The sequence below is a fragment of the Nicotiana tabacum genome, chromosome 22 (genome assembly GCF_000715075.1).
Source record: "Nicotiana tabacum cultivar K326 chromosome 22, ASM71507v2, whole genome shotgun sequence".
Taxonomy (NCBI): domain Eukaryota; kingdom Viridiplantae; phylum Streptophyta; class Magnoliopsida; order Solanales; family Solanaceae; genus Nicotiana; species Nicotiana tabacum.
Genome location: NC_134101.1, coordinates 110425219 through 110440882, shown reverse-complemented (window position 1 = coordinate 110440882; position 15664 = coordinate 110425219). Strand labels below are relative to the sequence as shown.

Genomic DNA, 15664 nt, shown 5'->3' with positions numbered 1-15664 from the left:
TGCGCCACAATCACAACAATACAAAATAACAATTCATAATCAAGAAGCATACCCTCATAACTCATCTATAAAGTGCACAAGAACATAATCAACAACAATGTGAATGGGGTTCAACACATAAAATATGACTACGACAAAATCAGATATAACAATCAAGTTCAAGTAGTCATATAAAGGATCGCATATGTATCACAGAGTGCACACGTCCCAACCAAGGCACAATATAAGAACAAGTACGAATGTGTGTTCATAACATATGTATATCTACCACCGAGGCAAGCTTAGCACAAATCTCAAGATTTACTCTTCATGTTCAACATAAGGCACCGATAGCCTCAACATTTCTTTAGCATGGTTTATTTTGCTCACGTAGTCGATTAATTAAAAAAAATATATAATCAAGTAAAACACACAACCAAACAAGGCATATGATAAGATATAATCTACCCGAGCATGAACATCCATAGCACATGTGTATACGTTCGTCACCTCATATATGCATCACCCTCGCATGTTGCAAACAATATCAATTAGTAAGAAAATTCCCTCAACCAAATCTAGGCAAAGCACATAATAATAATAATAATAATAATAATAATAATAATAATAATAATAATAATAATAATAATAATAATAATAATAATAATAATAATAATAGTAAATGAGAAAGTAATAATAATAATAATAATAATAATAATAATAATAACAATAACAATAATAATAATAATAATAATAATATTCCATTAAATAAAGGAAAAAGGACCAAAAATGCCCCTCCATTATGGAAAATAAAGCAAAGTTATCCTTATTTTGAATTTGATCTCGCACATGCCCTTACATTAGTGGATTGGTTCACATTTGTCTCCTATCTATGGGAAATACAGCAAATTTATCCTTCGCTTATCTTTGGTTCCAAATATGTCCTTATCATAAGTGAACTAGCTCATATTTACCCCTCAAAAGTAACAGACTTTTAACTTCTTACTTTTATCCATTTAAATATATTTTATTATTACGAAGGAGTGCCACATTGCAAGACAATAATTATTAAAAATTTCTTGTAAAAAAATTTAACAAGAAAATTACACAGACAAAAATGGTTAGAAGATCTGAAATATATCTAATCGTTCATCATCTTCATGTATTTCCCCTATTTAAAAATCTTTACGCTCCTTAAATTTAACAACAATTAAACAGAACACAAATTTTAGAAAATCAAATATTTTTCATGGGAAAAAAATAAATCTTCATGAACCCAAATAGAAATTGAAATTCTTAGCTCTCGTTTGGACATAGATTTTGGCTACTTTTTTTTTTTTTTTAAAAAAACATTGTTTCTTCATGGAATTTGATTAGTTTTTTAAAACAAAAACTGAAGAAAAATTGGGTAAAAGTTTTTCTTCCACTCACAACACTTCAACATTTTTTCAACTAAAATGCATGTCCAAATACAACTTCAACTTCAAAAAATTATTTTTCAACATAACTTTAAAAAAAATAATTTACAAGTTTCAATAAAATCTATGTCCAAACGCTAGCTAAAATTAGTGAAAAATTAAAAGTAAATTACATGGAGTTATTATATACATTTAGCAACAAGTTTTGATATTGCCAAGGAAACTGCCATCCTTGTTATGCCGGAAAGAACAAAATCTGTAAAATATTAATTTTATTACTTTGAAATTTATGCATATAATTGCAATTGCGTAAACCAAAAAGTAGTGATGGTCACAAAGACAAATACTGAGAGATATGATTAGATATCCTTTGAGCAAAATAAAATATTTTATAAGTCTTTTATTTAAACAAATTCTACATGTTCTTTTTCTCTCATTTTATTCTCTTCTTCTTCCTCTTGTTTTAGAATTAGTAACCAAATAGATATTTGACCCTAAAATAGAAGGATCGATAAAAAAATAATTCCGTTATTTTTGAGGTGCAAATATAAATCTCTACTCATAATAAGGGCATATTTGAAACTAAAGTCAAATTGAGGGCAATTTTGCGCTATTTCCTATGGCAAATCTAAACCAAGTTACTAATGATAAGAGCATGTCTGAGACTAAATTTAAATAACGACAAATTTGCTCTATTTTCCATAGTTGAGGGGCAGTTTTGACTCGTTTCCTTAAATAAATGCTGTATGACTTCATCTAATGAAACACGTTTCTTTGCGTATACGTAAGGCTATGCAAACTCGTACCAACGATGAGCTTTTTGCAGTCTACATCACAACGAAATGAATCACGTTCCTCAAACTTGGGTGTAATGTCTTAGCTAAGGTTATATTTTATGATTACAAAATTTCAGAAGCTTAGGTTAAAAGAACGGACATGCACACAGCCCAACTCACAAGAGCTCACTCTTCTGCAATAAAATGCAATGCATCTTTCTGTTCCTTGCTAGGGCCCTCCATCGCAGTTCCCCCTTCTCTGTCAAAAGTAACCCAGGTTGCAGTTGTTCCCTCTGGGGCTTGCCTATCATTACTGCTTGCTTTTTCTTCACACCAGTCAGGTGATGCCGATACAAGCTGATTCTACCCTTATTTATAGGCCAGTAAAGTTAGAGAAGCTCTTGAGCGCTTTCTCCTCCATTTCAACAAGCTGACGGCAGAATATTTCAACACTGTGTGCCTCTTCTCTCAATGGAATTCTGAACTCCCTCCACTGATATTCACGAGAACCATCGCTCCTCACTGGACCTAAAACTTTTCCTAGCACATCAAATCCTTTCTGATCTATAGAAAGCAGATAGGCATCCTTCACATAAAACCAGATATCAGTTTCTCTTCTGCGCATCAGCCAGTAGTAATTTATATATTGACTGAATGACAATGCAAATTAGCAGGCCAAGGACAACATCTGTTGATGTTCAGCATGGAATTATGGCTTAAGGGTGTCACGAACAGTAACAAGCAGGAACACATCATGATATGCTACAACAATTATAAGTCAGACATAATATCAAAGGATCTCCCAGTCATGAAAGCTGGAAAAAAAATGGCCGTGAACATGTGTAAACATTTGCCCGGTTATGCACAAACAATGTTTCGAGTTTAATCAATTGACACACAAAGGTTTATTGGCCCTAAATACACTGCTAGAATTTATCTTCGAACTTCCAAACGAAAGTAGAAGTAAATCGCCTACTAGATTATTAGCAAGAGAACTCAGAGAACAAATACATTTTAACCAAAGCTTTCAGGGACTACCAGAAGATCACCTTTGCATTCTTACTCAAGTGTGTGATGCAGAAGAGAATTAGAGCTCTACGCCTCGCCTCACTTTGATTAATTCATGTGTAAACATTTGCCCGGTTATGCACAAACAATGTTTCGAGTTTAATCAATTGACACACAAAGGTTTATTGGCCCTAAATACACTGCTAGAATTTATCTTCGAACTTCCAAACGAAAGTAGAAGTAAATCGCCTACTAGATTATTAGCAAGAGAACTCAGAGAACAAATACATTTTAACCAAAGCTTTCAGGGACTACCAGAAGATCACCTTTGCATTCTTACTCAAGTGTGTGATGCAGAAGAGAATTAGAGCTCTACGCCTCGCCTCACTTTGATTAATTCCATCAATTAGGCTCATAGTATATGATGCTACAAATGGAAAACATACACTTAGAGCATAATGCTAATGAGAATGCATTGGTCCTCAAAAAGATAAGATACGCAGCAAACATCAACCGTTGAGTTCTAAGACTCTTACATAAAGGATCAGGCTTTGTTGCTTGGACCTCCTCAAGACCTACTTCATGAGTCCCTCCAGTACTATCAATATACATGCATGAGCTGTGGAGTAGATAATTTTCCATATGTCAAGACATATTTCTAGTCAGTTCTCAGATTTATTTAATTATTCCATCCATCCAATTTATGTTATACATTTTTCATATTGCAATGTTCCAAAAGTTTTTTTTTTTGTTGGGGAGAAAGGGGGGCGGTTAATTTGGTGGGTGAGGTTTACCATAGAAGAAAGTTCCCAAAATTGTTTGCACACTTGTACACAATAATGTACTCGGAGGTTTTCAAGAGTTTAAAGCAAATAAGCAATTCAAGAATAAACAATAAGCTGAAACATCAAAGTCAGAAAAGTACATTAGTATTTTTATCAACCATTATAATATGCAAGTTAACTAACTCCATAATTTTCAAGCACAGTAAAATTGCATCACATGCACAACTAGGAGTGGCAAACGGGCAGGCCGGATCGGATATGGTTCGGGTCGAAAACGGGTAGTGAAAAAACGGATCAATTATTCGACCCGACTCATATTTAATACGGATAAAAAAAACGGGTTAACCAGAGAATAATATGGGTAACTATATTATCCATGAATTTTTGCATATGATCACTTTTGGGAGAATTCTTAGTCTCCCTAACTTGAGTAACCCCCAATTTGAGGCTTTAAAATGTAAAAGTTAGACCCATTGGTTATCCATTGGTTACTCATTGGTTACCAATTTTCTAAATGGATAATATGGTTCTTATCCATATTTGACCCATTTTTAAAAAGTTCATTATCCAACCCATTTTTTAGTGGATAATATGGATGGTTAACTTTTTTTTTTAACCATTTTGCCACCCCTATGCACAACCAGGGCGTACATTAAAGAGAAGCTACAGCCAAGTATTTCTGGAGATCCAATCCCATTTATCTAAAAGGTGGCAAATTTTTAATATATGTTTCATCAAAAAGTTCACTAGGTATTACCTAGGAGGATAAGAACATCAATCATCAATCACAACGATTAGCAATCAAACTAGGTTCCAGAGCCAGCCATGCTAATAGTACATTTAATAAAGAAGTGCAAACGTAAGGATCTCATCTCAAGCTTCTTTTGTTTTCTAGTTGAATAAGTAGTCATCTCAACAGCTTAAAGTCATTTCCATGTTTGACTCAGTTTAATATTGCAGAGGGCCAGAAGGTTAGGAGGAATCAAAGATCACACTTTAGAAGACTACATAATAATCCTTATCTATAAAAAAAAATAAAAATAAAAAGATTACATGATAATCTAGCTTAATTAAATCTTTTCACCTTGGATTGAACTTGAACACAACATATCCTTTGTCCGCATCAAATAATTCCTGGAGATTGTCACCTCGGCATGTAACACCAAGGGAAGATGAACTCAATATACCCAAAACGGTGTAAGAGAATTTCTCTATCATGCTCCTTTCAGATGATATGACTTCCTTAAGGCTCTCTCTAGCAAATTTAGCCTTTCAATGGAGAGAAAGAAGAAACAGTCAGGGAAATCACTTCTTACTGTTCCGCATGAAGTTGTTTAGTGAAAAGAAATAAATTTCATTCCAGTAAGGGGTCTCTTTTAGCTAGTCAATTTAGCTGTATAACAGGTAATGGTTACCGAGCTACCACTATATCAACTCAGCTCCTCAGTTAGCCTATACTACACAAAATGGTCTAACCCAACAGTTTTATGAAAAGCAGAAATATAACTATGAGAAGCCATAAAATAACTTGCAATCTCATCAACGTGTGCAGAGTGTCAGCAAAAGTTAGCAATGATTTGCAGATTCTTTTGTAATTTGCTAAGCCTCCTCCTTCATTAGTCAATGCCCAACATCTTAATCTTTAATAGAGCCAAAAAGCTAAGCTGCTCCGACACGGCAGTTTAGGTGCCGCACCCGTGCCAACACGATACTAGTATGAGGGTGGGTATGGGATCCGTACCGGATTTGGTCAAATAATTTTTGGGTACTTTGACCATGACGGACGGAAAAATTCGAGACGAATTACAATTTGATTCCGGAAATTAGAACCAAAACTAGGGTAAATTTGAAGAAAATAGCATACCTTCTCTAGGAAATCAATCTTTTATTTATCTACAACATGAGAATAAAAAAAAATTCACACTTTACAAACTATACGTAAGTATTCCACAAAATTTCTCATAATTTAAAGATATTTTATATTTTTATTTTTTTGAATTATTTTTAGCCGGATCTCCGCACCCGTATCCGTACTAGGATCCATATCCCCGAATTTTGAATTTACATCTCAAAGGATCCGACCTCTAGATCCGCACCTATGTCGGACACCCGCACCCATGTCCGAGCAACTTAGCCAAAAAGTAAACCTAAATTACTGAACTATAAATAACATGAAAATTTAGGCTGCCATCACTGTAATTGGAGTAAGCAAAAGTTAGAGCTGCTTCATAACTTTCATTTTGATTTTCCTTAGTCTTCCTCCTCATTATGGGATGGTCCAATTTTAACCTATCTTGTTTCGTCTATCCAAACAAGCTGAAGAACCACGGCAAAAGTATTGGTATTAATAGGCATTTAACTGTCAAAGAGCAAGGTAAATCTCAAATGATAGTTACTGAAAAAAAAATCCCAAATGATAGTTATCAGCTGAAATTCAAAACTATCCTGTTGGTTGTCCTCCACTTCCGGCCCAACTTGAGAAATGTTTCTGGCTAACAGTGGATTGAACTGTAGACCATATAGAAACAGATACATCTTTCCACTTATAAATTTGTTAAATGAAGTGTACTATAAATGAAGTGTACTATATATATAGGTGTAAAGAATGCCCTGTAAATGTTAGTGACTCCATATTTGATATCATAGAATACTTGTAAGTTTTTGTAGTAGGGGATTCTTTACTGTTTTTGGATGTATTTTGTCACTTCTAGCAGCACAAACTTTGTGCTGTTTCCTTTTTACCATTCTCAAACAATGAAGTGTACTATATATATGTATTAAGAATGGGAAGCCCAGAAAGTTACATTACAAATATACCATTTTTACTACGTACAAATAATAAAAGCAAAACGCTACACAACAACCCTAATTAAACCCGCGGTTTCATATACGAAGGAATGCGCCACTGCAACGATAAATTATTGCTACTTTTTGGAGTATCAAAGATCTTGAAAAATCATGTCGCCACTGCAACGGAAGATGCCCCTGGGCGGATGCCAGAGAGCAGAAGAATACGAGAGAAGGAAGAAGCAACTTTAGGATCTTTGTCATGCTGACAAGGCTGAATTTGTTGCTGACTTGCAGGATATAGTTTGTCGCCTGGTGCTTTCTAAATGTGTATATACGGTAAATTTGATTTCCCTGGGAATATATTGGTGGAATGTTCACTTTTAATTAGTCTCTCAATTCTGATAACTTAGTAGAAAAATGCTTTTGATAACGGTGCCTTGTAAAATACCATGGTTTTAATTCTGAATTTGTGATTATTGCCTTTTCTAGAGATGATAATAGCAAGCATTAACCTTAAGGGGTCGTTTGGTAGGATATATTAAGGAAAACAATACATGTAGTAGCTTTGGTATTATTAATCCCTTGTTTTATTAGTTATACACTCTATTCAGTGCTATTCTTATACATAGCAAACCATAGCATTAGCAATACCATTGTTTTTAATACATAGATAAGTATGTATAAAGAGAGAATTTCCCGTTCAAAACCTTCTCCAAATCCTTTTTAAAGAATGTGAAGGGTATTTTTGTAAACAAACAAAAAAATTCAAAATTATGCAATGCATGTTATTTTTAATATACCAAATCAATCAATCAATAAGAAATAATCTCAGCATAACTGATCTCAGTATTACTAATCCCAACATTACTAATATACCATATTCAATACTATACTTATACACCCTACCAAACGGCCCATAAGGATAAAGACTTAATTCTTGCATGATATAATGTTGAAAGAGTTGATAATGATACCATTCTATGCAATTGTAGTGTTTGTAATTGGTTGACTTATTGAAACGCAGTGAAAGTTACATGCCTATGTAAACAACCTCCATTTCAGAATTTGAACCTACTCAGCCAAACGAGAAAGTCTCCATCTCTCTTTAAAACTTATCATCTCCGCAGCTATCTGGTGGATAATCTGGAAGAAAGGAACTCTAGGATTTTTTAGAACAAGAAAGAATCTGTTTTAATAGTCAAATCCAGATGTATTTCTTTACTCTCTTTTTGGTGCACAATGACTTCATTTAACGATGTAGAAGTCATGTTAGATTTTTTTAGCACATTATGAAACCTGTAGTGTTGCTATACTGTATATATTCTTCACCACTCACTTGATGCTGATAATTATATACACATCATTTACTGATCAAAAAAAAAAATTATAATCACTCATTTACTCATGAATCTTTTTCTCCTTAATTTGTACTATTTTATGTTATAATCCAACTTTCTAGTATTTGGTACATCTCATTATTTCATATTTTTTATATCTACTACACTCATACAGAGGGATGATTATACTTTCCTGGGTGAATACCAAAAGGGATGGATATTTCATGTCCATGCAGCATCGAACTACATCCCTCTCACGCTTTTCCAAAATCGCATTTGGGAAACGCTTGTCACCCCCCCCCACCCGGAAAAAAGGCCTCTCACGCATAGTTTCACTGCTATGAATAGTTGGGATCCTGATATCACCAAAGGAAACTGCTATTTAGCAGAACATACATAAGTTGACTCAGAGTTTCTCAGAAAAGCAAAAGACAGCACAAATGAGTTGAATATTCAATCGAGCAATAATAGAGACTAAATAAAGTGTCACTAATTGGTAAAGGGTAGGACTGTATAAAGCAACACCTTTTCATCTTTAAGAGGCAGAACTTCACCCATCAGAGCAACCCGAGCTGGTAGCTGCATGATAGGCTTTGTCAGTTTATACATAAAAGCTAAATATTCACCAAAAAAAAGGATGCACTCTGTGAGAAGAAGGTTACTCCAGTAAAAGAACCAAATGGAAACAAGAAAGTGATATACAACATAATAATCCACTTCAGTGACTGATAGCCATATTAGAAAAATATTTTGAATGCTAAAGTTTAAAGTATCAGGAGGAGAACAAGAAGTAGGCAAATGAATGGTTCTATACCCACTTTCTTGATGGACTTGAGTAGATTTGCCAGTGGACCTGGCATGGGACTCGTCACAGCAAAAGATCCACGCTCATCTATCATTGTGTTCTACACAGAAAGGAGAAACTGCATGTCAGGTATGCTCTATCTTCCAAATGAACAATCTAACAATGAAGTCTGCATCAGAAATAAAATTGGTATTGCTCAATAGCCAAAGAATTTTATTTTCCCTTACAGTTTCAGAAACTAACGTAGAGCTCTAAAACCCAAACCAGGAATTCTTGAATTAAAATAAAAACTAAGAAATTTCATAAAAGAAGTTTATGAAAAAGTTATGAAGTCCTATAGCAATATCTGTTCAAGACAGATCTAATTATATCCTTGTGATACTGTCTCCAACTAATATACCGTCATAATCACTCCATCGTATATCGTCTCTGATAGCTATAGCTTCAAGAGAAAGGTTTCAAGAGAATAAGAATCGTCATTGACTAGAAATTAGGGGCTTAAGCTCTAAAAGTAAAGTAAAGACAATAAAATAAATCTGCCATCGTATATCGTCTCTGATAGCTATAGCTTCAAGAGAAAGGTTTTGAGAGAATAAGAATCGTCTTTGACTAGAAATTAGGGGCTTAAGCTCTAAAAGTAAAGTAAAGACAATAAAATAAATCTGACTTCCCAAGCATGTAGAAATCAAGAAAAAAGGAAATGACACAGAGAGCCATCGTATAAGGTAATTCAGATTATTCAACAGAGGCTTAGTTATTTCTACATAAAGTAATTCCAATCTTCTTTTTCAGTGTTTTTTCCGTCTTATTTAACATTCCCCAAAAACAAATTTCCCTGTTTACAGGAAGGTCCTTAAGAAGGAGGCTTAGAGGGTGTTTGGATTGGCCTATAAAAAGTAGCTTTTAAGCTAAAAGCCATAAGTTGGTAATACCCAACTTTTGGCTTTTGGCTTATTTTTGTACTTTTTATGCCTAAAAGTAAGTGCTCTTAAGCACTTTTTATCATTGTCAAATACCACACAAACTAAAAAAGTGCTTAAAAGCCAATAAGCACTTAAAATAAGCCCATCCAAACACCCTCTTACTTAATTCTCCAGGTGCTTTGCTTCTCAGACCAGTGAAAATCTTTATCGACACAAAAAAAGTTAAGCATCAACACCCTAAAATAACTCACACCATCTCCTCAGTTTTGATCTGTTCTAAATGTGATAACCCAAACTTCACCCCACTTGTAGAATCTTACTTGCGAATCACAAGCCTGAATTTGTAATTAAGAGAAAACATAATCCTACTCAAAATGGATTTGCAATGAGCTTTGAAATCCATATGGAAGTCCATATTGATCCAGATTTCTAACCATCACGCTTCAGAAAGTCTCACCTACTCTTATTTCATATTTCATTCAATAGGCCATGGATGCAAAAACATGTACAGTCTTCCTTTCCCTTCTCATATTCCTCCTTTTTAGCATAAAGATTTCTCAATGTTATAGTCTTCAGTTTTAATAATCTTATACAGGATAATTGGTACTTGAAGTAGATTTATTGTGGTAAAGGAACTAATTAGAAGATTTGTTCAGCATCTTATAATAAATGGTGAAACTCTCGAGAGTTTGCCTGATGTTCTTATTTCATTCATCAGCTATCGTGTGACCTATAGGTCACGGGTTCGAGCCGTGGAAGCAGGCACTAATGCTTGCATTAGATTAGGATGTCTACATCACACCCCTTTGGATGTGGCCTTTCCCCGGACCATGCATGAACGCGAGATGCCTTGTGCACCGTGCTGCCCTTTTTCAGCCATCGTCATCTTATTTTTTTGGCCAATCAAAAACTCTCATGTTCAGAAGCTGAAATAAGTATGTTGAGATGGATATGTGAGCATACCAAATTAGATAAGATTAAGAATGAAGTTGTTCGAGAAAATGTGAGAATGGCCCCCGTGGAGGATAAGATGCGGGAGGTGAGGCTGAGATAGATCGGGCATGTGAAGAGGAGAAGCACAGATGCCTCAGTTAGGAGGTGTTAGAGGTTGACCTTGGTGGGTATGACGAGGGGTAAAGGTAGGCTAAAGAAGGTGAATAGGCAGGATATGGCGCAGCTGGAGCTTACCGAGGACTATGGCTGTCCAACGGGACGGGCCGTCCCGTCCCGCCTCTCGTCCCAGCCCACTTCATGTTAAACGGGATGGGCCAATGTTGAACGGGACACGGGATGGGACGACCATTTTGTCCCGTGTAAAGGTAGGCTAAAGAAGGTGATTAGGCAGGACATGGCGCACCTGGAGCTTACCGAGGACTATGGTTGTCCAACGGGATGGGCCATCCCGTCTCGTCGCGGTCCCAGCCCGGCCCACTTCATGTTAAACGGGATGGGCCAATGTTAAACAGGACTCGGGATGGAACGGCCATTTTGTCCCGTTTGTCTCGTTCCATTTCGTCCCGTCCCGCCTGTCCCGCCAATTTTTTTATTTCTTTTTTGAATTCTAGTCGTTGAGAAACGGCTCCAATTGCAAAAATAGCTGTTACCAACGGTCAAAAACTTAAAAAAAATAGTCGTTGCAAACTTTAAAAACTTGGTCATTGTCAAAAAACTAGACATTTTTTAAAAAAATGCACTTAAGGCCCGCGAACCCGTCCCGTCCCATCTCGTTTGTTAGCGGGACGGGATGGGCCGACCGTTTCATCCCGTTTGTCCCGTCCCGCCATCGTCCCGCTTAAATGTCGTCCCGTCCAGTCCCGTTGGACAGCCATACCGAGGACATGACCCTTGATAGGAGGGTGTGGAGGTCGAGAATTAGGGTGGAAGGTTAGTAGGCAACCGAACATTTTTCTTTTTCTTTCTCCGATCGTTAGCATTAGTGTTAGCATGGTATCCCTCTATACTTGGATTGCTGGTACTATCTATTGTTTCATTATAATATTTCGCTTCGATTTTTTAAATATCTTGTTATTACCACTTGTTGCCTTTTTAGCCGAGGGTCTATCAGAAATAGTCTCTCTGTCCTCCCATGGTAGGGAAAAGGTCTATGTACACACTACCCTCCCAAGACCCCACCTTGTGGGAACTCACTAGATTTTTTGTTGTTGTTGTTGTAGTAAAAGATAATCTACTAAAAAAAATGTCAGGCAGTACCGAGATGAAACTGCATCATTACAAAAGGTACCAATATGCAGCTCCCTCAAACCTGAAGCGTATCTAAAAGTGTAGTATTCCATCAGAGTCAACCAAAAGCAGCATTACACCATATTTTCAAATTCTGAATACATCTTTTTTTACGAGCGAGAGATCTTCCTCACTTTTATCAAAGCATCTTCGATTTCTTTCCTGTCCACATAATGCAAGGAGGAATGCTCATTCAAGTTTTCTTTAGCCTTTTGATTTACATGTGTGATATGTCTTTACTATTTAAATTGATGTTTTCTCTAATTTATAGAATAATTGGTATTTGAAGCAACTAAAATGTGGCAAAGGAACTATCTAACGGATGTGATTTTTGGTGTCATCGATGATCAATGTTACGAATGCTCAAGATTGGATCTTATTTTTCTATTTAATTCATAAGTCATCATCTACTCTTTCCAGTACTCGATGGGCATTTTCTAAAGAATAACAACTTTACAAAGAGTTGTAGTTTTATGCAAATCAATCTCCTACAAAATGTATTTTACCCATATTATGAATCATGAGTTACTTCCTCTAAAGGGGCGACAATGGTAGGTAGCTTTGTAATAATTACACCTTCACATATTTATCTTCCTTTTTTTTCATGTTTTCAAATTTCCATCTAATCTAAGTTTCGGTTACTCCTTTTATACGTCCCCTTGAAAGTTGTTTGTTTTTGACAAATTACTAATCATATCATACGCGTATCTGAGCATGCCATCTTGCTTATATATTTTAAAACTTCTTCTTAGATGGAGAAACAAGATAAACCAAAAATAATAGTCAGATAAATTTGCCCCCAGCAAGCAAAAATAAATAACAAATAAGATCTAAACTGACCAAACTATGCATGCAAGTCAAGAAAACAAAGAGCTTTCTGGGGTATCAACACATGAATCATGCTGCTAGCAGAAAGTATTTGGGCAAAGAATATATATAATACCGTCATTCACTCAACCTCTCTTTGAAGGAGAAACAACAAGGCAATTGGAAGGAGGCAGGAGGTGAGAATAGATGAAGAAGGCTCATTCTTGATTCAAAAAAAAAAATAAAGGCTCAAGTCACAAGCATAAAAATTTTCTTTTTGGGTTTTGGTTTGTGGGGGGGGGGGGGGGGATGGGGGGGCGCACAATTTCAAAATGTCTCAGCAGCAGGGTGATCATGAATGCGTAGGGTCCATCTTGTTCGTATACAAGCTTCCTGCTGTCATTTTTGTTACTATGAACACCATAAAACACACCTGATGTAATAATAACATGATGCCATCCACTATCTTGTCCAAACAAAAATCTACAATACCCTCAAGAGGATAACAACTTTACACTGTCAGCTTCCAAGTAAGCAATTCGATGTAAGACAAAGTACAACAATTACGCCTCAATCCCAAACAAGTCGGGGTTAGCGATATGAATCCTCGTTCCTCATGTAGCTCAAATACATTATAGTAATAATAATAGAAATTTTTTACCAAGTCTAAACTTGTCTCAACTAGTAGGTATCACCTATATGGATTTCCTCTTCCCGTGCGCCCTATCTTTGGCCAAGTTTGCAATAATTCCAAGAATTTGTAGGTCTTTCAAGACAACTTCCTTCCATATGATCTAAGGTGTATCCCGTCCTCTTTTACCACCTTCCACTACCATAGTTTCACACCTACAGACCAGTGCATTTGTAGGTCGACACAGGACATGATTAAACCATCTCAAGCGACCTTCTCTCATATCCTCAATGTGTGTTACTTGCACCTTATGGCGAATATGGTCATTTTTAATCTTATATAACCGAACATCCATCTTAGCATTCGCATTTCTGCAAAACTCATCTTGTAGAGTTGAACTTTAGCAGCCCAACATTCACTACCATATAACATAGCCGGACTTCTAATTTACTTCATAAAGAAAATTAAAAAAAAAAAACATAGCCGGTCTTATAGCTTTTCTATAGAACTTACTTTTCACCTCGGTAGGCATCCTTCTATCACATATTACCCGGTAGCACATGTAAGACAAAGTAATTCATAGAAATAACAATGTTACTTGGTAGATGCAGATTAGAATTACTACAAAAATCCAATATCAAAGTGCTTAAATGTGACACTGATTCGTATTCAAGTTAGATGAACAATCAGAGAGTAGTTACTCTAGTAATACTTTCTGGATCTTTCAAGGTAAAAATCAGCAGTAGCAGAAGTTTCACACAGCACAGAAAAATAAAGCACTGAGCATCTACGGAGATGAATACTTCTGCTCCACTATTTAGATGGCTAGTTTCATGTCCATAAGAAACATTGTTTTTTAGTTAAACAATAGTTGGCTAGAATCCAGAGCCAGAAAGATCATATTTGGATTCAACACAAATTTTAATTAGGTTGGAAGATTTTGAAGTCTATGCTACAGAAGAAAGAGCAAGATGAGGTGACTGCAATATTTTCAACTGCAAGCATAAGTTGGCTGTGGGTTGAAAAGAAAGAATACATAATGCCAAAACATTAAAATTATAAAATGTTAAAGGAGCATCTATATACCACATTGTGCATATCATTTTCGGCTACCCAGACGTAGGGCTTGCCTCTCTTGACCAAATACCGGACTTTTGAAGAGTATACTTCCCCTTTGCTGAACAAAGAACGTAATAAACACACGACAAACAGAAGGAAAGGAGTCAATTTCAGTTAATAATAATAATAATATCATCATCATCTCTCGTCATAAAATAAAAGCACATACCTTCCTTTAGCATCAGCCTTCACGGTATTAAGGTAACCTTGCCAATTTGACTCCAATATATTCTGAGAAAGCGCGCATAGGATATATCTCAAGAATAGTACTTATAATTGAAGGAAATTTGTAAATGAATAAGGGGTCACTAACCTTGCTTTTTTCAGCAAATGTTAGCACGGTTGCTTTGCCTCCTTTAATCATCTCAAGTGTAAATGAGTTTGTCAATGGTAGAAACGATAGTCGGAGACGAGGGTTTCTTCAGGGTTTAATTCTGCTTTACAAAACCTGCGATATCTCACAAGGTAGGGCTACCCGAAGACAAGTAAAGCTAATTACAGGGACCAATAGCAAAAGTTTGACGCCCCCTTTTTTTTAGGATTATATATATAAGTATATATATATAAGTCTTGTTAAAACTTCCTTCCTAGCTACTTCCTTTGCGAGAGGTCCGCCACTTGGTTCTGCTCCCTGTAGCTATGCCCTATAACTGGTTTCCCAACTGCTCCATCAGAAACTTGCATTCAGAAATTATGGGTTTGTGAATTAAGTTAGCATGCTTTAACATTTCTAGCACCACTTCAGAGTTAGTCTCAATCACAATGGGCGACAAGCCTTGATCTCTAACTATTTTTAGCCCCACCCACAGCGTTTGGATCTCTTCCGTAAGACTATCAGTAATTGGGATCCCCCTCATGAAGTATAAAATCCAATGCCCCCTACTGTTTCTGATTACCCCCCCCCCAATACCCCATTTCATTGTGATAAGGGAAGCAACCCTATCAGTGTTCAACTTATAGAAGCCTATATCTGGTAGTTGCCACTTTAGGTATAAGGCTTTTGTTGTTTTAACATGCCTGAATGTGGTTGTCACATGGTGGTATT

At 36.0% G+C, this 15664-nt stretch overlaps 1 protein-coding gene across 1 annotated transcript; it reads right to left on the bottom strand.

Annotated features, from left to right (window-relative positions):
* Positions 1-2157: 2157 nt before the first annotated feature.
* On the bottom strand, positions 2158-15148 carry LOC107760934 (uncharacterized). Its single transcript, XM_075244109.1, has 9 exons — positions 14933-15148; positions 14789-14850; positions 14587-14677; positions 8912-8998; positions 8619-8672; positions 5051-5235; positions 3718-3800; positions 3508-3608; positions 2158-2759 (listed from the first exon to the last, which is right to left on the bottom strand). The coding sequence occupies exons 1-9, from the start codon at positions 14981-14983 to the stop codon at positions 2547-2549; spliced, it is 927 nt and encodes a 308-aa protein (XP_075100210.1). The 5' UTR covers positions 14984-15148; the 3' UTR covers positions 2158-2546.
* Between the last annotated feature and the right edge of the window lie 516 nt (positions 15149-15664).

What these genes read in the sequence shown, in the direction of transcription:
- LOC107760934 (XM_075244109.1), bottom strand. Translation starts at nt 14,983, where the DNA reads ATGATTAAAGGAGGCAAAGCAACCGTGCTAACATTTGCTGAAAAAAGC. An exon ending in CATTTGCTGAAAAAAGCAAG is followed by an intron (nt 14,851 to 14,932) that starts GTTAGTGACCCC and finishes GCGCTTTCTCAG; the next exon opens with AATATATTGGAGTCAAATTG. An exon ending in GTGTTCAAGTTCAATCCAAG is followed by an intron (nt 3,801 to 5,050) that starts GTGAAAAGATTT and finishes TCTACTCCACAG; the next exon opens with CTCATGCATGTATATTGATA.